The 20,984-nt window shown below is 41.1% G+C and overlaps 2 protein-coding genes across 14 annotated transcripts in view; both read right to left on the bottom strand.

The window, feature by feature from the left end:
* LOC120793298 (zinc finger protein aebp2-like) overlaps positions 1-6,510 on the bottom strand; it is a 66,891-nt gene extending 60,381 nt beyond the window's left edge. For 2 of the 5 annotated variants that reach the window (XM_040133234.1, XM_040133237.1), the window contains exons 1-5: positions 5,809-6,510; positions 4,438-4,648; positions 3,374-3,481; positions 2,800-2,986; positions 384-508 (exon numbers count right to left, since the gene is read on the bottom strand). In XM_040133234.1, the coding sequence (XP_039989168.1) occupies positions 384-508; positions 2,800-2,986; positions 3,374-3,481; positions 4,438-4,648; positions 5,809-6,350 (1,173 nt within the window). In that variant the 5' untranslated portion in view covers positions 6,351-6,510. The remainder of the gene's footprint in view (positions 1-383; positions 509-2,799; positions 2,987-3,373; positions 3,482-4,437; positions 4,649-5,808) is intronic. The other 3 variants (XM_040133238.1, XM_040133235.1, XM_040133236.1) reach the window with 3 other exon arrangements.
* A 1,696-nt stretch (positions 6,511-8,206) lies between these two features.
* The window catches only part of LOC120793068 (pleckstrin homology domain-containing family A member 5-like), a 76,764-nt gene continuing 63,986 nt past the window's right edge, over positions 8,207-20,984 (bottom strand). For 6 of the 9 annotated variants that reach the window (XM_040132717.1, XM_040132710.1, XM_040132716.1 and 3 more), the window contains 13 exons: positions 18,096-18,158; positions 17,920-18,000; positions 16,979-17,128; positions 16,745-16,846; positions 15,766-15,924; positions 14,411-14,531; positions 13,245-13,360; positions 11,987-12,196; positions 11,686-11,847; positions 10,697-10,830; positions 10,102-10,244; positions 9,690-9,789; positions 8,207-9,310 (listed from right to left, as the gene is read on the bottom strand). In XM_040132717.1, coding sequence (XP_039988651.1) covers positions 9,698-9,789; positions 10,102-10,244; positions 10,697-10,830; positions 11,686-11,847; positions 11,987-12,196; positions 13,245-13,360; positions 14,411-14,531; positions 15,766-15,924; positions 16,745-16,846; positions 16,979-17,128; positions 17,920-18,000; positions 18,096-18,158 — 1,533 coding nt within the window. In that variant the 3' untranslated portion in view covers positions 8,207-9,310; positions 9,690-9,697. The remainder of the gene's footprint in view (positions 9,311-9,689; positions 9,790-10,101; positions 10,245-10,696; positions 10,831-11,685; positions 11,848-11,986; positions 12,197-13,244; positions 13,361-14,410; positions 14,532-15,765; positions 15,925-16,744; positions 16,847-16,978; positions 17,129-17,919; positions 18,001-18,095; positions 18,159-20,984) is intronic. The other 3 variants (XR_005707934.1, XM_040132711.1, XM_040132712.1) reach the window with 3 other exon arrangements.

The raw sequence follows: 20,984 nt of genomic DNA, 5'->3' as shown, positions 1-20,984 counted from the left end.
TGTGATGTGGAGCTTTCAAAACTAAAATTATAGTGCAACTAAAAATTAACTGTTGACTTAGACTTGTGTAAATTGATGTGGCCTGATACAGCTCCAAAGTCAATAAATAAACCTTTTGTATAATTATTACATACAAAACATCTGTTGACAGGCCCATGTGAGTATGTTTCACTAAATCTGAAACAAACCTATTTTTTTTCTGCATTCAGCGATGTATGTTGTGATGACTTTGGTTAAATTAATTAACACTAAGGAGGGGTAAACATTATAAATTATCATGTCACCAATAGAGCAGAGGAATGCATTCACTGTCTATAAGCCCATTAAAATGAAAACACTTAGCCATAGGCAAACATTACAAGACACAGAAAAGTAGCACTCACCGTGCTGTGAAAGACCACACTGTGGCCATTGCCCACACTTTCGATGTGGGTGGCGAGGTTGAGACAGATAGCCCTGTGGCGTATAGCATCCATAGTTTGGGCATCGAAGAAGTCATGGGGCCTCGCTGGAGGGGAAGAAGGACAGAGTTAGATGAGACTAGACTCAAACATAACACCAGGGTTCCCACTGTGGCACCGATATATAAAAATTCCATGGCTTTTCCAAGTCTTTCTGTAACTAACCATATCTACGTCAGAATCATCTCATGACTGAAAATGCTATTCCTTTGTGGGTTTTAAATGTTGCTTTGCAGCAACAAAAAAGTCCCAAGTCAGTAAAAAAAAGAGGTGAGACTCTCCATTGAAAGCTATAGTAATGAGATTCTTATGGTTTAGTTGCTCTGAATAACTGCCTCACTGCACATATTCAGTGGTAAGGAAACTCAGAACTCTTGACATTTGATGTTGTTATAAAATACATTTATTCAGGAATTTCAGTTGAGGCCTATGCAAGGAACTTTGTGGTTTATCAAAGAGAATATATATTTTTTCCTTTTACAATTTTTTTTTTTTTTTTTTTTAAATTGCTCCATCTAGGTGAGACCAGGAATGCACTGGATCTCAACTGGCACTCAATTCGATAATGCATATCTCTTGACTTAAGACTTAACTGCAATAAAAATACGCAAACTTGTAATTCTCTGCCACTTACTCCATAATCTATATTCATGAAGTTTCTTCTTATTATTTTTTTCTCTAAGAGAAGAGTGCTTTGCATAGGACTTGGGTCTCTCTAATGTATTAGAGATAATTTTAAAGTCAACACTGAAAATTTACATTTTAAAAAAACAATTTAATTAAAATAAAATTTTAAATTGTAGGTGTTGCTGACTGTTTTAGATATGTCCAGAGACAAACCTCTGCTGAAGGACTGGATGAGTGATATTCCAAACATTAGCCTCTTCCCTCCCTACTAGCATGTTGCTCTGTTGCAAGAGACTCAGTGGTTACACACGTGGCTCCACAAAAACAATACTTGCAACAGCTGCAACTTGCAGCACAGACAATAATCAACAGGAAATGGTTAATGACAGAATATGAACCTCAATAAAGCGATTGGCTTCCAGCCAATTCACTACAGGATGAAACAACTTGAAGATGCTTGTATATTCCTTCATATATTTAGATTGGGTTTTTTTTTTGTTGAATTTAAATTACCATTTTATGGTAATAGAGCGATAAACTAAAACTGTTTCCTGACGTTTTGCTGCATTTAAAGACACTTCATCTGACATACATAACCTTTTCTTAATGCAAGAAAGATGTTTCTCATAACATATGGATTTTCTTATAGATTTATTTTGTTTTTTTAAATTTTGTTCTATTTTCTGATAACATGTCTTGTGAGTGAAATGCTTTTTGGCATTCAACTATCAACTGTTCCATGTCAAAAGCGTCCTTGAATGCACCACTAAAAAAGGATTTTTGAAAATGATCCATGTTGGCTGAATTGCCGTGCATCAGTACAAGACTTAGAAAATAAACAAGAAAACAAAGAAGAGTTTACTTGGATGGATCATGACCTCAGGCAGGTTTTCTGTTTTCTGTTCAGTCTCCCATAGTTGATTTTCATTTTGTACTCAAAGTAATGTAAATTAATGTCTATCTAGGGGGCAATCAATCTAAAAAGTTATGCTTGGGAAAACACCTGACAGTATATACAATTTGTAGCTAATGTATTGAAATATGCAAAACTATTGATGTCCTCTTTTAATGACCATAAATCTTCATACTAAAAAAACTGTAAAACTTACAGTGATAGGAGATATTGTGTTTTAAAGTAGCAACTTCCAATTTTTCTGTAATGTTAAAAATGTACAACTAGATTTTGCTTCTGCACTTCACATTTAGTAAACACTTCTTAAGTATTTCTTTGTATTGTATGGATTCAAAAGACAAAAAACAAACTTGTAGAGGTGTACAAGTGGGAAAAAAAGAGCTGGGTTTGCATAATGCAGAGACAGACGCAGGCCACCTGACGCAAAGCCTGTCACCAGGGAGCTAACCATCAGTATCTACCTGGGCACAGATACGCCAGCAGAGAGAAATTATAAGAAAAAAAAAAACCTCAAAAGTTGTTCTCTGAAGTGCAGAACATTGCCATGGATGGAATCTGACTGTCTAGCTGGCACAAGCTTATGTTCTTGTGTGTGTGTGTGTCTGTAGCCCAGCACTAGCTTCTCCAACACAGATATGTGGAAGGTTAGAAGCTGAAAGCACCTGTTTCAGCACAACATAAATGGTACTACATCAAAAATGCATTCAGCTTGTAATTATTACCGACAAAGAAAAGCGGGAAATCGCAATGACAAACATTTTGAAATGGGGTTAGTTTGTGTTCCTGTTAGGTACGTACGTAGGGAGCACCTGCGTTTGTTCTTGAGTTTCTTCCTCTTGTTGAGTCCAGCCTTGGAGGGGGACTCCTCCTTGAGTTTGGCCTGGCTGGACATTTTAGAGGAGCTCTGCTGGCTGAAGTGACTGGGTACATGACGAGCCAGCCCTCCCTGGGAAGCAAAGCTGGCATTGCAGCCACCAACTACACACTGCAGCAGAGCACAAAAACACAGAAAATATGGTAAATTTGACACTTAATAGGAGAAGACGACATCTTTTCAAATAAGCTACTAGCAAATATTTATTTCAGTTAATGGTGTGGCTGAGTAGGTACTGGGGAACTGAGTGGCACTTAGATGCATTCGCTGATACACATTACACTCAAGTACGCACACAAAGATGCTGTCATGTGCAACCACACTATGTTAGCAAAGCAACTAAGTTGATGGCTCGACCTAGATAGTTGATACTACAAACATTACCAATAAATGGAATATTATCAGGTATCAATAACGTTAACTGATCATCAGAACCTGAAAAAAAATTAGTGAATAAATAGTGGCAGCTGTATATCATGTCTGAGTTATTGGTTTTACCTTGAAGGGCTTATCTCCACTGTGGGTCAGCATGTGTCTCTGGAGCCAACTCTGACTGGTAGATGGTGTGTTATACACCTTGCAGCCCTTCCACAGACACACAAACACCTGGGGAACAAAGACAGAGAAGAAGATAGGACAAGGGGTTTATATAGGAGTAGCAGGAAAAATACAAAGACGACCTCTCTTTTTCCACTGTTGTTTTATCATGTACAACTTCTTTCGTTTTATTTTTCTCCACTTATATTAATTGCCAAGACAGCTTGGGTAAGTACTGTTAAGACAGAAAGACAAATTATACATGTAAAATTGCCTTGTACTAAATCCATTCTCTGTAGTCTGGGGACTTTCTTGAATGTGACCTACAGGTGGAAAAGGTCAGTGTCCTTTCTGATATATCTTGTATTTGTCAAGAGAGAAAGACATCTCAACGTGTGACCATCACAGCTGATCCATTTCTTAAGACTTTCTTAGACTGAATGAAACCTAAAAATGTAAGGCACTCTGCAACTTAGAAAAAAAAAATCATTTTTTCTGTACAAATCACTAAGATAGTGGGATTGGAGTCTAAAACAAGGCCAAGTTTGTTTACGGCTGCATTCAAAGGTTGGTTCAAAAACGGTTTAATATTAATGTTTACCAAATATTTGTAAATGAGGCGTAGTGCATAGTAATTTAGTGATGTTGCCCACTGGGTGGCATACAAGCAATCAATAAAACTTAAAGGGTCTGTTCATACAAAATAAACCACTAGTGGTAATTAGCCATTCAGAAATATTGTTTGTCATGGTCACAACACTGATAAATTAGATTTGAAAAGGGTTCAACAGCAACATCTCTCAGAGACTGTGTCCCTGTTATACCAGATAACTCACAGAACACACTCTGAGCAGTTTTGAAGGGGAGGAGTTCTTCAGCAGGAAGTTGTTCAAAAGAAAACTGCTCATAGCAAGTTGAATCAACTGTTTAATACTCAAATGTTGCATGCTGACCGACTGCAGCAAATAGTTCTACTCTGTCTTGGGTGTCTGCACCGTCATGTTAAGCATGTAAGGACTACTAACCCCTCCTCTCTGCCCATCCACATGAATACCCCTGATATGCTCTGCCAGATCAGGACTGGAGTTGAAGCACTGTGGACAGAGATCCCAGCAGCAGGGGTAGGCCACTGTCTTAGCTGCAGAGGAGCTGGCACTGCTCTGTCCATTCATCATAGCAGGAGTGGAGCGTCCGCTGGACACCGTGCTCTCCATCTCCATCAGGGTGCTGCTGATACTGAGGACGAGGAGAGGGTGGAGTGGGTAGAGAGAGAGAGAGGAAGGAGGAATAGTACAGCTCCACAGTTATAAAACACGGGCACTAAGGCCATCGAGAATATCTTCATAGCTTAGATCAGACTTTGCAAAGCAGTGAAGAACAGGTGCAGATATCACTTGCCACATTACGTAGCCACTATGCGTGAAAGCCTTCAGGCTCCAACTGATTTCCCATGCATGCCAATTCCATCACTCATGCCAAATCAATTATATCATTGTATTCAATGCTCCTAGGACTATATTATTAATTTTCTCTGCTGTCAAAATCAGCAAAGTGCTCATAGGGAATTGTTTACCCGTCACTCATTCAACAAGTAACAGTTTATTTCCCATTGCCATTTCGAGTCCAGTGTTTTAGCCACAGTTTTATTAATGAGATCAGTAGAATTACCTTTCAATAAATGTAATTTTCCCACCATGTTTCAAACCTCCCTCGCCTTAAAGATTTGTTTTGCTTATCGATACTTTACTTGGATGTTTGACTTCCGTGTGCAGAATGTTGTTGTGTGTCAAATTTTAAACTAGAAATCAATTTTCCCGTTCATCCGCCGAAGGTGGCGAGTTTCTCTGTGCTCTTGTACACACGAGATGATCTGGAGACATAACAACTAGTCTGGAAACCATTCATGATCCAATATGCAACTTACGGAAGTGTGATGGGGAAATCTGAAACCTCCACCACATAGATATGGAAAATGGGTTTGTATTTGTATTTGTATATACACAGGTTCTAGGTTTTCCAATGATGTAGAGAGAGTAGGTGTAGATGAATTTTTAAAAGGGAGGTGCTTAAATTTTTGGATGGGAAAACCATATCACATGCAATTAAGTGTTTTTTTTGGTTTTTTTTCATTGAGGTCTGAGGACATGTCTGATCCTTACTACAACTAGCTAACATCCAAATATCACAAGTTACTCAATGAAAATGAATGAGGGTATAGTATATTGTTTGATGGATCGACCTATTAACAACAAAAACTCAAATTAACTAAAAATTAATTGTTAACCAGTGCTCGTTCAAAAGATGGGATGGGAGGACTATTACTGTCCGTAGCTACTGTAACGCGTTCACACCCACCCAACACCGGTCAAGAATGACCTGTCATTTCGCCAACCAACCTGTCCTCGGAGTCCATACGGCTCAACGGTTCACCATCCGAGGAGGACATCTCCACACTCGGCCGCCTCTTATCGCCCAGCTCCCCGCCTCCGCCGCTCGGTTTCTCGCCGTCTTCGCAAACTGTCTTGCTCTTTTCGCAGTCCATCCCCGAGCACCGACTCTCTTCTCCCGGTTCCTCCTTCGCCTCTTTCCCCGCGTTATCGTTGGCAGGCTCGCTGTTGCCACCTCCGCAGCTTTGCTCCGAGTCCGGCTTCTGCCCCGGTGCTCCAGGAGCCGCTGTCGCCTGCTGGGTGACCGTTCCAGCAGCGCCGTGTGTCACCGCTTCGCTCGCGGCCTTGTCTGCCGCCTCGGCGGGCTTCTCTCCGCCGGCCTCCGCGCCCACCTCTTCAATTTTCGGCTCTACGCTGCTGCCTGGCTCCCCTGTTGCCGCTTCGATGAGGCCCTTTTGTTTCTCCTCGCCGCTGCCGCCGTTTGCCTGTACGGCCGGTGCATTGTTCTCGGTGCTCGGTGCGGATGCTTCCACTGTAGCCTCAGCAGCCATTTCAGCGGCGAACGTACAGTTGGACACTTTCGATATTATAATTTACTCGTGGCACCGTCAGACGCTCGATTGCAGAGGGAGGGCGGGGTCAAATCACACCGTCTGCTCTCTGATTGGCCAGAGGCGGCACGAGGAGCGCAAACTCTGACGTTGGCCTTTAAACTTTCCATGTGTGTCTTCTTTTCTTTTAAATAGAGGAGTCAGTGTTTACCACAGAAAAGACTCCCCGGCCTAGGGTGGGGGGTCCTCCTTCGGGGACCATCAACATACATCTGCTGAGGGTCTGGGAAAACATAATGGCTTTATTCGGGGTTAGTCATTTAATGCTCCCAATGCTCTCAGTGATAAGCTATTAATAATGATCAATTACCAGGAGAAATGGTCAGAGGAAAGATCGTGCAAATCCAAACCGGAAACACATTGTGTCATTAAGCACGCTTACCACCCTCGGGCAATACGTCGCCATCAACCTGGCCGGAGCTCAGAGGTCTCTTTGAACCGGGATGCTTCCTTTCAGTCCCGGAGGAGGATTGAGAGAATCACCTGTGTGATTTGAATGAGACGCATTTTGTATTCTACGGTCCATTTAACCATGATCTTCGATTCAGACTCTTCCTGCAGGTGTCTGCTGGGCGTCCCGGTACTGCTTGACATGGCAGATGGATGTAGATTACAGTGCATGTATACATATAGGACATTTATTTTTTGATACCATTTTTGTTCAATGTCTTATCATTAACATTATGACAGTGTTGTGTGTTTAATTTGTTCAGGTTATATCTGATAAAATGTGTTTGATACATGTGTACAGTGCCATGCACTGCCTTCCTTTCTTTTTGTCTTCTCCAGCCTCTGAAGGTAATGTAACCTCTGTAAGCCCATGTGGGGGTGGGCACCTTTAGGTGTATGGTGCTTAAATGATAATAGTTTTTCATTCATTCGTTCGGTACGAACCTTTGAGTTGCCAGGTTGTGAAGAATCCTTTTTTTGTTTATCCTCCTCCACCGGGACACTTGATTTATCTTTATGGATAGTGATGTAGTTCATCAGGTAGACACTGTAATGGACCACTTACATTCTTGGAAAGTCTGCAGGGTATCTGGACCAAACTGTATTTATAACATCTTATATTATTATCATATAACATATAGACTTGGTGACTTATTAGAAAGCGTTTATTCCACAAATACTTTCTAATAGATTGTGATTATCTATCGCTGCATTATTGCCAAACAGAGATGAGCCAGCCACAGCTATTTTTCACAATCTGACAACCCCAAAGTTGCTCTTTTTAATGGCTTGCAACTGATCTATAAAGGATTATTAAATTATTTATTAATCATTAATAAGAACATTGGTTACACCTACAAACTCATCATGAAGGATGCCTTATTAGAAAGTTTTCTGGGAAAGTTGAGGTATCCACCACCACCATGAATGCTGTGTTCGAAGTTGCAGGATATGAACCATGTTGCAGCAGCAGAAAGACCACAAGAGGGAGCCACTGTTCTATATTTAAACTGGCTGTCACTCATACTGAGGGCCTCATCAGTTTGACTGAATGAAATAATCCCACCTTCACCTGTATCTACCAATGAGATCATTTACATTTGATTATTACTGATGAAGCGGAAAATGCACACATTATTCTAGCATAAAACTTTAAATGTTCTCAAAATTCTCAGAAGGCCTGAATGTTGAGATCAAGCAAAACCATTTTCATGAGTATCCTCACTTTTCACTGTGAAAAATTGTTCCGGCTGAGTTAATGTCAAGATAATGTGTCACTAATCACACTTTCGATGAACAGGACTGAATGTATATGGAGTGGTAAAGAACACAAACGCAACCACACATTAAGAACAGAAACATTTATTTAACATGATATAAAACAGATGGGATATGAACATTTGCAAATCAAATCTAGTATGTAACCATATGCTGGATACATCCTCCCATCCTGCTGTACCATGTACATTATATACACAGTAAACCTCTGATAATTACACTTTGTACACACAAAAAAGTTGATCCTGGATCCACAAACATTTTAGTTTTATTGCTTTTTACATGTGCTAATCTTTTTTTTCTTTTTCTTTTTTTTAGTTCCAGGGCTTCAAACCAACATCATAAAATAGAACTAAAATCTGATTTTGTCTATCTCTCAGTTTAAATATATCTCTCAGCAATTTAAAAAAAAAAAAAAAAAAAAAAAGACAGTAAAGAGGGACTTAAGCCAGAACATTCACATAAGTGTCAGCAACAATGTGACAGGGAATGCAGAAGATCTTGTTTTTAAATAGTTACAACCCAGAAGCAGGAGAAATCACAAATAATCTTAGTCTGCAGCATTAAACTGGCTCCTCCTTTCATTATAATGGAGGGATCTATGTCTCTTACATACTCATGTTTTGTGTCGACAAAGGTTCTTTACAATAAATGGATAAATATGAATGGTTGGCTGATGAGTGATGATTGAAAAACTATTTGAGTGAATTATAAAAGATTTAAGTGAACTAAAATATGTGAAAACATGTTCCTGTAACCTTTTCGGACAGGTGGTGAAACATGAATGGAAAATGTGGCTCAGCCAAAAACTCAGTCTATTAGCCTCATATATATACAGATAGACATTGGCCCATATTCAAAGAAGACCCTAATAAAACCATATAAATAATAAAATAAACTTAAAAACCTTGTAGAAACTGAAAATGGAACTGCAACAATAACAGTATCAAAGCTGTCTCAAAGCAACTGCAGTGAAATGTCACAGAGAAAGTGTTGTTGGTGGCATAGGAGCTTAAACGTCACAGTGAGCATACAGAAGTCACCCCAGAGGACAGAATAGGCAGTTCTACTCCGTCTTGTGCTGATGTCCTTGGGTAAGTCTTCAGGGGCGTCTTCATACTTCTACTGCCGTTTCCTTCATGTGTAGGTTTTTACTGAGGCAAGCGCCTGCGCTGCAGAGAGAGAGGAGTTGAGAAAAAGTCAAGTTATGCTCCAAAAATAACACTAGCCACTGGGTAACTAGGATTCCCTCTGTCTGATAATTCAATTCAATATTAACGTCTTTTGAGTTTTATCAGTAGGCAACTATAAATACTGTGAGTAACTACACAGACTACAAGAAGTACCACACGATGTGGAAAAAGTGGCAGGCACAGCAGGTACAGCTACCGCAGCTACAGCGACACAGAATACATACTTTACATATTTTATGTAACTTTTCATGAATCCCTCCATTCTAACGTGATATTTCTCCCCAGAAACAACAATAAAAATCGCGGGAACAGTTTAGCATTGTGAGTATGGACAAAACAGATTGATGAAGGCGCTTACTGGTGCTACTACACACACATGAAGTGAGACCCGTCAGTGAGCTGAGGGGGTGTATTAGGAGACTGTGGAAGGGGTGGGGAAGAGGACGACGGGTTTTTCACTGCAACGAAACAGAACAATGTGATGAACACGCACATACACACACACACACACACACACAAACACACGAAAGAACTAAAAACAACTTGCATATGTAGCTGAGGACTCAACGGCCAAAAACCACAAATAATCACTGAAGTCAATAAAATGAACAAGGTAACTAATGAGACTACAATGATAAATAACTGAACACATGCACAATGGAAGCAGCTGCAGTTGGATAAACCACAACAGAAAGTAAGAACAGGCTCCCACTAGCTTATGTTTTATGACATGCAACCCCCCCACACACCGTCTCTCTCTAGAGATGTACCTGCTACCAGCTTGCTGCGTTTGGAGGCCTCAGCTGCCAGCTCGTAGGAGATATTAATCATTTTTTCTTTCTCCTGTACAGTAACCTCCTCTTCAGTCTCCTCCTCTGGGCTTAGAACCGTGCTAGGCAGCACATTTTGCATGCTAGGAGCACACACGCATACAGAAAAGACTTCTGTAGTATACAGTATACAACTTTAATTCTAAGCACACTTTCAGAATAAGAACAATTACCGGGGGAGAAACAAGCTATCTCTTTTAAATCAATTCAAGAGGGATGACATTTAGAATTAAATGCCAGTGTGGCTTGGAGATAAGAGCATCGACGTTTCTGCACATCTAAAGCAGTGATCTGCATGGAAAGCGCAGGCAGGCAGTGTGACCTCCTTTTGAACAGTTTATGGTTATGTCCTGCTATGACCCCAAACTTACCCCTCAATTCTAGAAAGAATTTCATGCATGAAATCTGCAGCAGTGCTCTCCTGCACAGATAGCCCTTTCACCAAAGCATCCTCATCTATTATCAAAGGCCCCACCAGGCCTGTCCTTGCTAATAAATAGTTACTGGCGACAACAGATCACGGTAGTGTGTTTACCTGTTTTTTGCTATGAGGGCTTTGATGCGGTCAACTTTCCTTTGCTTATCAGCCTCCTGCTCAGGACTCAGATCCTCCTCAGGGTCTGACTCTACGTAACGTTCAGGAATCAGCACTTTGTCAGGCACAGAAAGCTGAAGAGACACGACCAGAGAACAAACCCTTTATATAACACGTCATATAAATTAATGGAATACATTTTGCTTTACAAATGGAAAAAACAGACCAGAAAAACCAGAAAATAACATTCATAAACAAATGACTGATGCTCATTATCGTCATCATCATCATCATACGGTACAGGAGACTGTTCCACATTTTGGGTCTGTTTGAACTAAATGGAGCATCCCCTAGGCTTTGTCCTGGAGCAAGAGAGACCTAATATGAGACATTCTGCAGCATGCAGAGATTAGTCGATCAGTCAGGAATATATACTGTAGGGAGTTCATTGATGAAATCTAGCTTATAGCTTATACGCAGCCTATAAAAATATGTTAGTATAAGGGGTCATTGTGTAATGCTCAGTTTTGCATTGGAAAAAAAAATCCTCGATGCTTTGTTTTGCAACTTTAAATATTGGTAGATGCCACAAATGTAACAACAGTAAAGTAGCTGACTTCTAAGGAAGGCCTAAAAGTAAGCCAAATAGGACACACATCTCCCCCGTAATTTTGCAATGCATACCCTCAATACGCATGTGTTAAATGAGTCCGATATTTAATACAAGGCAATACTTTTAAAATACCATAGCACGTAGTTACAAAACAAGCTCAAGAATCAAGTTTTTTTCATAACATTATTCGTTACAACATACTTTAAGGCTTTTAGTTTTACTGTATTAAAAATAGTAATTCCATTTAATTATGCCAGCTTCCTGATTATTCCACAATACTTGACGTGCTGCTGGTAAACATTTCCTAAATGATTTGCCTGTGATAATATTAGCCCGCTCAATCTGAGCAGTAAGACAGCAAACTGCTGTGCCTTACCTCTCGGTCCACATTAAAGTGGTCAGCCTGACAGGCTTCCTTGAGACGGGCAATCTCCTCAGCGGGCGTCTCCTGCTCCCTCACGACCTCCTGCTGCCTGAGGGAGGCCTCCAGCTCCTGAATGTCACTGCACATCACCACATCTCTGCGTCTCATTTGGGACTAAAAAAGACAGAACAAACAAGACGAAGATGCAGAGAGATCCGATGACATGACAGGGTTCCTGGATTCGATTTCAACCAAGTGTGAACTTCAGCGCTGCCTTAGTGTCAAAATAATGTCTGCGTCAGTCGTCCAGTACCTGGATGCTGCGTTTTTCTTTAGTGAATGAGTGACTGCGAGAGGGCGTGTTCTCCTGGCTGCTACCCCGGATGCTGAGGCCTTTCTTCTTCTCCCTTAGGGCACCCTGCTGGTGGCGACGGATCCTCTCCAGCTGCTCCTCCACACTCATCCTGGGCCGGCCACTCTCCGCAGCACACAGCTGCTGCTCCACTGCGCTACGTGGACGCTCCTGTTAACCAGAGAGGACAACCCACAGACACGGAGACTTAATAATAATGTAGCATCACTGTCAGATATTCAAGGCTAGGACACAAATGCCACCATGGTAAATTTTTACTACGCAGAGACACAGTTCGGGCGCAGAGCTAAGTGGCATCATGGTCTGGTTGGGTCAGATCTCATGATGCAGCATTTGCAGTGAATACTAGGTATTGTTGAAAACGGTGTAAACTTGACCAAGCAAAATAATCCACATTCTCTCTGCCCATACTGCACGTACTGGAAAAACGTTTTGCTACTTTACACAAAGCTAACAGTCAAGATTGACATAATAACTACAATAATAAGGGTGAAATGGCTCTTTAACGTTCACTCTCTTAGAACCAAACTGACTGCCGACTGCTTTGCACTGACATGCTCCTGCTGGCACACATGGGTGCACTCAAAGAGTTCGGGGGCCTGTTACTGCCTGTGCAGGAAAGGCTGAAGATCATGGCTGATTTCTGAAGTAAACTGAGGAGAAGTTGTTCACTCTCAGGTTTGTGCCATGCTGGTGGGTCTGGCAGATCTGGATCCCATCCAGACCCCGAGTAAGCAGTCTTCCCTGGTCTATACCATGGTCTATTATGTCCCCCAGGGAGGACTATGTGTGCAAGTCCTCCCTGGTTCAATTACAATGTATGTCCATCTTTTTTTCCAACACAGACAGATACAGACACACTAAAAACAGCACACAGCCTACAGTGTGGTGCACTAATGGCATTGTTACTATATTTAAGTTGTAAGTGTTTGAGGCTGGAAACTGTAGAAAAAAACAAGCTCAGCATCTATTTTATGACAGCCTGGTTTCTGAGAGCATGAGTCACATCCTGGCTACACGATGAGTGGCCTCTTCTGCACATTTTAGTCAACCAGCAGCTTAATAACCTGACAACTGATGGCAATACCTGGCACCATACCATGATCCAAAAGGTTAAAACATGCTAAGAACAATTTACACTTAATATTAGAAGTCACATCACCTCCAGAGCCATGAGGACTTAAGTCCCCGGACTTACCGTCCTAGGGTCCGGCTTCTTGCTCTTCCTTAATGTAACATATGAAGCTATGGAAGAAGACTCTGCCACTGGAGATTTGGTTCTGGGTGGGACGATGCCGACCGGGTAGGACATCCCTAGCAAGAGACAAGAGGTCAGTAAGCCACCTCGTTCAATAGCAGAGCACCTGCTTTAATACAACACATTTCTAACAATAAACTGAGGAGCTGAGTTTTATGAACTGAGTTTGCACATTATTAAAATACAGGATGTACATGTTGTAACAGAAAACTCTTGGATAATATATAGATAATACCGATTATAATCCATATTTGAGACATGTTAGCACATAATCTTTACTGTATCTCCAGCTTGTATTTAAGAGTATGATAATGCTCACTAATCCACCTACTGGAGTTTTCTCATCAATTTGATGATCAATATTTTTTGAAGTCTGTTGGATTAAATCTGTGTATCCATGAGACCTTTAAGTTTAACCCTGGGAATATAAAATCTGACATGACGTATGCTTTATCAACAATTACAGCATTTCCAACAGCGTCTCCAGGCAGCATCAGCTACTTGCTACAATTGATTATGTGGAACAAGCGTGGGGCTACAGTGTAATTATTCAACTTCAGAACACCCCGATCACGCTGTGCAAGATATTTCACCTAATTTAGCCCAATTTGCTCTTTAGGCAATTCTAATCCATCTTGTCACAGCAAAAGCATTGTTGCATTAAGTCTAAATAAAGTCGAAAAAATAGAATAACTAAGTTATCCCAGCACTGACACACATTTCAAACTAGTAAAAAAGGCTGAGCGGTATGGTCAATTATGCGTTTTAAATCAAATCCAAGCAAATGCCTGTGCAAATGTCACTTTGTGTATGTCACCATGGTAACACATGGGCACAGAGCAATGGTTGATACGAGAGTTACTTTGTGAAATACTGTACTGACCTAGCTTACGCCTTTGGAGAAAAGCCTGACCTTGTATTCATGCTCTTTGTCAAACTGATGCCTATGTAAATACCTTGGTAACCATGGCTACTATCAGTGCTATAATTTCATCAGGTCACTGATTTTTTTGTTAGTGTATGTTTTATAATTTACTGGGCTTCACTGGAAAAATGCCATCAGAAACTGGCATCGTGTTACCTGGTCTTGTTCTACTCGAATGTACCTTTGTTTCCAGAATGTTCTCTATCAGACGGATGCTCAGATCTGTCCTCTCCATTGCTCTCATCCACTTCAGCTACTGTGGTGAGCTCTGGTTCACTCTTATATAGCCTGTAGTCTGGACCCTGCAGATGAGCAACAGAAAAAAAAAAAAATTAAACACGCATGCAAAACAGCACTGATTTAGTTATTGAGAGTTTGGCTCCAAACTGAGATATCCAACACTGGAAAATATGATGCTTTTACAAACAGGGCAATATTAAAACATAAAGAAGAAAAACTCCCAATGTAGTTTGAGTTTGACACACTGTTCTACAGCCAAATGAAAAAGTAGGCAGCAGGACGATTTTCAAACTCAGACGTGGCTTTATTTGCAACCACAGAAAGGATACAACAAAATAGAACTGCTACTTCTCAACACACAGAAACAGACACAGAAAAGGATGGTATGGCAATTCAATTAAAAAGAGTGAACAAAAAAAACACAAACAAGGCTTCATCCAACTGCCTGAAAAAAAAAAAAAGACGAGGGGAGCATGGCAGCAAGTAAATAAAGGGATATGATCCAACCAAAAACAATCCAAAAGACATGAGATGTCCATCAAAATGAAAGTGAAAGCCATCACAGCGAGCAATGAAGTGTGATGACACAGCTGAGGGCGGGGTCAACCATGAGGTCAATGGGTCAACAAGCTTACGCTGTGCGTGCCATTCCTGTGATTGGCCTTCCTTTCCTCCGGCCTGTGGAGTGATGAAGGGCGCACGCCAGCATGAGAGGGCGTAGGGGGCACAGTAGGGGGGTTGGGCTTGTAGGACTGGGGTAGGGGTGGCCGTGGGGGTACCGAGTCCTCCTCCTGGGGATTATACAGGGCATGACAGGACAGGAAGCAAGGTGACACATGGCGCCACCACGCACACTCAGGGCGAGCACCATCTGGCACTGAGTAGTTCTGGACCATAAGAACGGGCTAACCAGCTGATTAGCCAGAGAGAGAACGCCACATGCTGTTACAGCACGAGTGACACATCCACTCAAAAAACCACCACTCATATTGCCCATGAGCAGCGCTTGCAGTTTGAGCCCTCAGTTTAAGTTGATCATCATATACACAACTGCAGGAGGTCTGGGTAAATTATCTCTGCCAATTATGGTTAAATTGTTTAGTCTATAACATGTCAGAAGATTGTGAAAAAATTATATAAAAGAGAAAGAGAAAAAAGCCTCGTCTTTGATAAGTTGGACCTGGAAAATGTTAGGAATTTTTGTTTGATAAATGACTTACACAGTTAAATGATTATCAAAACAGTTTTTGATTTATTTTCTGTTACTGTTTGGTTTCTGTGTTAGTGGTGCCTCACCTCGTTTTTGTGCTTGCTGAAGTTAGTCTTGGGCCCATAGAAACCCATCCCCTCAACAGCATTTCTCTGAGCTTTGTGTTTATTGAGGGCCTCCATCACATCTTGAATCCTCCACAGCTCTTTCTGGATGCAGACATGCTCCTGGCTGGGAGGCTCTGTCTGGGTGCGCAGAGAAAACCAAATCACCAAACATTACCTGGAGATTAACCTCTAACTCTGAGTTCTGGGGCTTGTGATGCAAGATTAACATGCAAGAGACAGAGCAAGATGCTAAAGAAAATGAAGGAGATGGGAATATGCAGTAGTGAGAGGGGAGATTATGCTTTTGCTAAGGTTTGCAGTCAGCGCAGACACTGATCTGCTCTAGCTACTACTGTCTGTGTGAAATATTAGCCTCAGAATGGGTTGAGCAAAGAGGAGAGATGAGAGGAGGGTTATAGTTAGACTGAGGAAAGAAGGGCTAGAGGGAGAATAGAAGAGCAAGAGAAATGGACACGTAATTATCTCCTCCTTGCTGATGACAGTTTTGCCTTCATGTGAAGTGCACTTAAGAAGAAGATGTCCAGACTCCCTGCTGGCCCTCTCACTTCTCTACTCTGAATTAGCATTGGCTCTTGCTCAGGCTCAACCAGGAGTAACTGTTAGAGCAGTTTCTCTTTCTCTACACCTCTCCCATGATGAAGGACGAGATAAAAGACAGACTTAATTAAGACCTGCTCTATCGTCGCTACAGTCATCAATCACTCAGTATGTTGCTTTGGAGCACAGAAATCTTCTTAACTTTTTACCCAGAGTCAAAAAAGTGTCTACAAAAAGGATGAATGGGTGTTCAAGGGAACTTGCCACATTTCAGCTTTCTCTGATGCTCTGCTTTATATGTACTGCAACCAAAGCCCGACTATTATTCTATGCCAGTGTTAGACAGCAGAAGTGGTGCAAGATTAAAGTAGCACAGTTTCCATGTCAAGAATTATCCTACCTGAGGGCTTCCCAGTGCTTCTAGCTGCTCCAGCAGGTTGTTCTTAGCCAGAGTCACATCTCCTTCCAGCTTTTCATACTCCCTGCATGAGCGCTCCAACTCCTGGTTTGTGAGAGGTACACTTTGTGAATGGCGATGTTGTAAAAACTCACATTGTAATAGCACTCCTGAAGAAAGAGAACATCAGTGTCAAGCATGTGTGTGTAGTGTGTGTGAATGTACTGTATGACGCACAGCAGTGACTCTGGACAGCTCTCTGCAGGTGCTGAGCAGGCCGCTCTGCAGTAAGTCTCTCTGCTGGATGACACTCTGCATGGCAGCTGGGTTATCAGAGCCCATCTCTATCTCCTGGCTGGCTGACAGCAGTGCTGTCTCCAGGGTGTGCTGAAAGAACACAAAACGCATCGAATACACATGCGGCATGAGTGTGGAATTTCACATGAGCTAACTTTTGCTAACTCTTAACGGATTATTTAAACCTGCAGCATAGATCCTCAAGATTTTTGGGCCATGACCTTGGTTTTAGCTCCCATATATCTTGCAAGGTATAAAATAAAAATGAATGATGCAAATATCTTATTTTCTTTACTGGTAAAACTTTGTTAAATACTGTGTTTTATTTTTTGTGATTAATCAAGTGATTTCTTACTGTAAAAAATGTCAAAAATAATAATCACCCCTTCTATAAACAAACATTTCAGCTGCTTATTTTTTCTTATCAACAGTCCAAAAACTCAGATCTCCAACAATATAAATCATAACAAATAAGCAGAAACAAAAAAAACAAAAACAAAACAAAACTGTGGAACCTTGAACCAGCCATTGTTTGGTATCCTTACATGCAATTAATTTATTCATTAATCCATAACCAAAACTGTCATCAATTTATTGTCTGTCAACTGACACATCAAATAGTCAGTCAATCATTTCAGAATGTAATTTGAGGGGGCTATAGTTAAGCATTATAACAGATATACAAGACTTTTAAGGGTTTTTTTTCCCCTCTCTTTCTCAGTTTTGTGCATATAAAAATAAGTCAAGCTAATCTTATAATTTAAACAGTGTGTAAACTGTATATTCTTTTCAGTTTGTTCTTTTTCCACCTGGCACCACAACCTTGTAAGCAGTGTTTTGTGTGATAATGCAAAGATGACAGATGTGCAGCGTTTAGTCACCTTCTCTCTGTATAGCTGCTGAAGTTTGTCCTCCTGTGTCCTCACCACTTTATCCTGCTCACACAACCTGCTAAGTTTGGTCTGAAGAGAAAACAAAAAAACAAAAAAGAGTTGTGACCCATTATGGACAGTTGAATGGAGCATCATGTCATGCTAGAGTTTAACACCGAACTTACATCAGTGTCCACCTCCTCTGGCATACACGTATAGGCGTGTTCTCTGTAGTCGTCCGGACTCAACTGTGAAGAAAGACAGAACATCAGACAGAGAAAACAAATATGCACATGCATAGAGTCTGGAGATCTAATGCAGTGTCATGACAAGGCTCTCTCACTGAGCCACGGAATTAATCCTCAAGCAGAAACTCACATTTCACAATCGGACAACCTAAGTTAGCAAACCAACGATGGGAGAGCCACCAGTCTAAACACTCTCTCCTCTGATGATTCTGGTGCCTCACGTTACATCACCCACGGTCGTTTGTCTCCATCAGCACAATGCAGTGGTTTTATTGCAAATACAAGGGCAAGGCATGTGAAACAATCTTGCTTAGTGAACTCTAGAGTCAGCGCATAAGCTGTATCCACCAACTGGGTTTTATCCAGCATAGCTCAGCAGCTAAATGGTCCAAGGACAGGACTCTACAGGTCTCATAGCTGTGGTAAGTCAAAGTGCATTATTACTTAAAGATATAATAGAATAACAAAATAACCCAGAATAAGAAACTAACCACAGATCTCCTTAGGAAGTTTTAACACACAAAACTTCATAATGCTTGCAACAACTCCAAACAGGTATTCAGTTACTTTAATCCCAGCTAAAATACAGTCAGTATATTGGTGTACAGTAAAATACAGGCAGTTTCAGCAGATTGCAAATATCAGACTGTACTGCAGTTCACATGTTTATAATATTAATACACCTACATTGATACAGTATAAAACCAAGAAAAGAAAAAGGGCATCCTTCCTTTCTCTTGTATTAATATCACTAATCTTTTTATTTAAAAAAACAACAACATTAAACCTTAAAAACAGCACCGCTAAAAACAGGAAATGATTTCAACTGCATTGGATCCCATGTTTCCAAGTAATGCATTCATCACATTATGACTCATCATTCACCCACTCTTCTTTATTAAAAAAAGATACAAGGGCAATCCATAAATATTAGGACAGTGACATATTTCTGTGTTGTTTTGTGTTTGTTCCCACATTTGATATGAAATTAAACAATGACGTCATAGTGCCAACTTTCAGGTTAAATTTATATTCTTGATTAACTGAAAAATTTGCATTCATTTGAATTAAACAATCGTCATATCCGTGGTTGGTGGTTAGTGTACAGACATCAGCAAACACTTGGTGTCTTCCTTGTGACGCTCTGCCAGAACTGAACTGGAGCCATCTTCCCTTCTTGTTGTGGGTCTTTTTGCTTGTAGTCTGGTCTTCACCAAGTGACAGAAGTGATCATATCACAAATCAGATCGCACATCGAAAACATTAGTTGCTTTGGTCGTAGAGTATGTTTAAGTTCATTATCCTTACCTTTAAGCTAAGATTTTGCACTGAAACTTCACTGACATTATTTAATTTCAAATCCATCATGCTGGCCTACAGAGTCAAAAGCACAAAAAATGGCTCACTGTCAAAATACTTTCAGACTCCACTGTATACCAACACTCCACACTCACACCTGCACTCTTTCACACACATTTTTCTTAAAACCTTTTTCCTCAGTTGAACCACACAGTACAGTAAAAGCAGGTGGGACCTAACAGCCACGTGGCATTCCACACAGAACATGCAGACACTTCCACAGCTCAGAGAGCATCACTGTGTTGTGTGGTGTGGACTACGAGTGATGTGGGGAGGAGGGGGGGAGTAGGGAGACAGGTATCTGGCAGCTGAACAGGTGGTAATGCAGCTGTTGCTGGGCTGGTATGCCAATGAATGGGTAATGGGGTGAAGGTGGTGGGAGCAGTCTTCAGCGTCACTTTTACACCTCAACGGGTGGTCACAAAAGTGGCAAAGTGATGTCGTAGCCATTGTCACACACAAGCCGGCCCTCTTTAGCCTGACAAGAGGGGGTCAGGGGGAGGGAATGAAGACAAGTAAAAAGGAAGAGAGAGTTTACCTACAAAACATTTGTCTTGATCCTCATCACTGCCCCTCTGTCCATATTAGGTATAGAGTCTATTCAACGGTTGACGCTCAAGTGTGTCCGGTCTTAAACCACTAATATCCACTAAAAACGGTGTTTGACTGAATGGAAAAGGATTTAAATTAAAAAAAAAAAAAGCAGACTCCAAATGAACTGCACACAGGGTATTGAGGTGGATATCTGTTTTAGAAGAGTGGAATAACACATCCTAAGTGCTAAAAGTGAATATCATTCAACTTTATTGTACTTAAATTACAAAATGAAAAAACGATCCCCAGCAGGCTTTAAATTGGGCATGTCTTTTTTCACAAATAGATATAGTATTCGGTAATGAACTGCACTGACAAGTGACAAGTCTGGCATTGCAGAATTAAGTCGCCCTAATTCGAATCCCCTGCAGCTGGCTAATGAGAGGGAACACATCCTGCAAAGGGTTATGAAAAAAAAAAAAAAAAAAAATCACACACTCACCTTCACTGGTGAAGATGAGTAAAGACTACAGGCTTTGCTACCTAAATGATCGTGGTGTAACCACAGCTTTAACTTTTGATTTAGTGATAGTCCAACAGCTAACTGAATATTTCCATAACACACTGCAACCTCTAGGGTAAACTGTGTCCAGCCCCAACGCACAAACCTGAGAGTGAGAAAGGGATTTAACTTAACAGTGAAGCATACACATCAAACTACTCTTTTACAAGTCATGCCCATATTTGACATGACTTCTCATGATAAGAGAGGAACAGTCAAAAGCAATGGATGAGGAGGTGCTGGCGATACAAACGATACAGGGAGACCAGTCTCAAGATGCCATGGGGACTTGGACATCGAAGGAGGAGCATTGCAAAACAGACCAAAAGAACAACAGCGACTGGTGAGGATGAGGCGGAGCAAAGCCTTTG

Source organism: Xiphias gladius, chromosome 8, assembly GCF_016859285.1.
Source record: "Xiphias gladius isolate SHS-SW01 ecotype Sanya breed wild chromosome 8, ASM1685928v1, whole genome shotgun sequence".
NCBI lineage: Eukaryota > Metazoa > Chordata > Actinopteri > Istiophoriformes > Xiphiidae > Xiphias > Xiphias gladius.
This window is presented reverse-complemented; position numbering and strand designations above follow the sequence as displayed.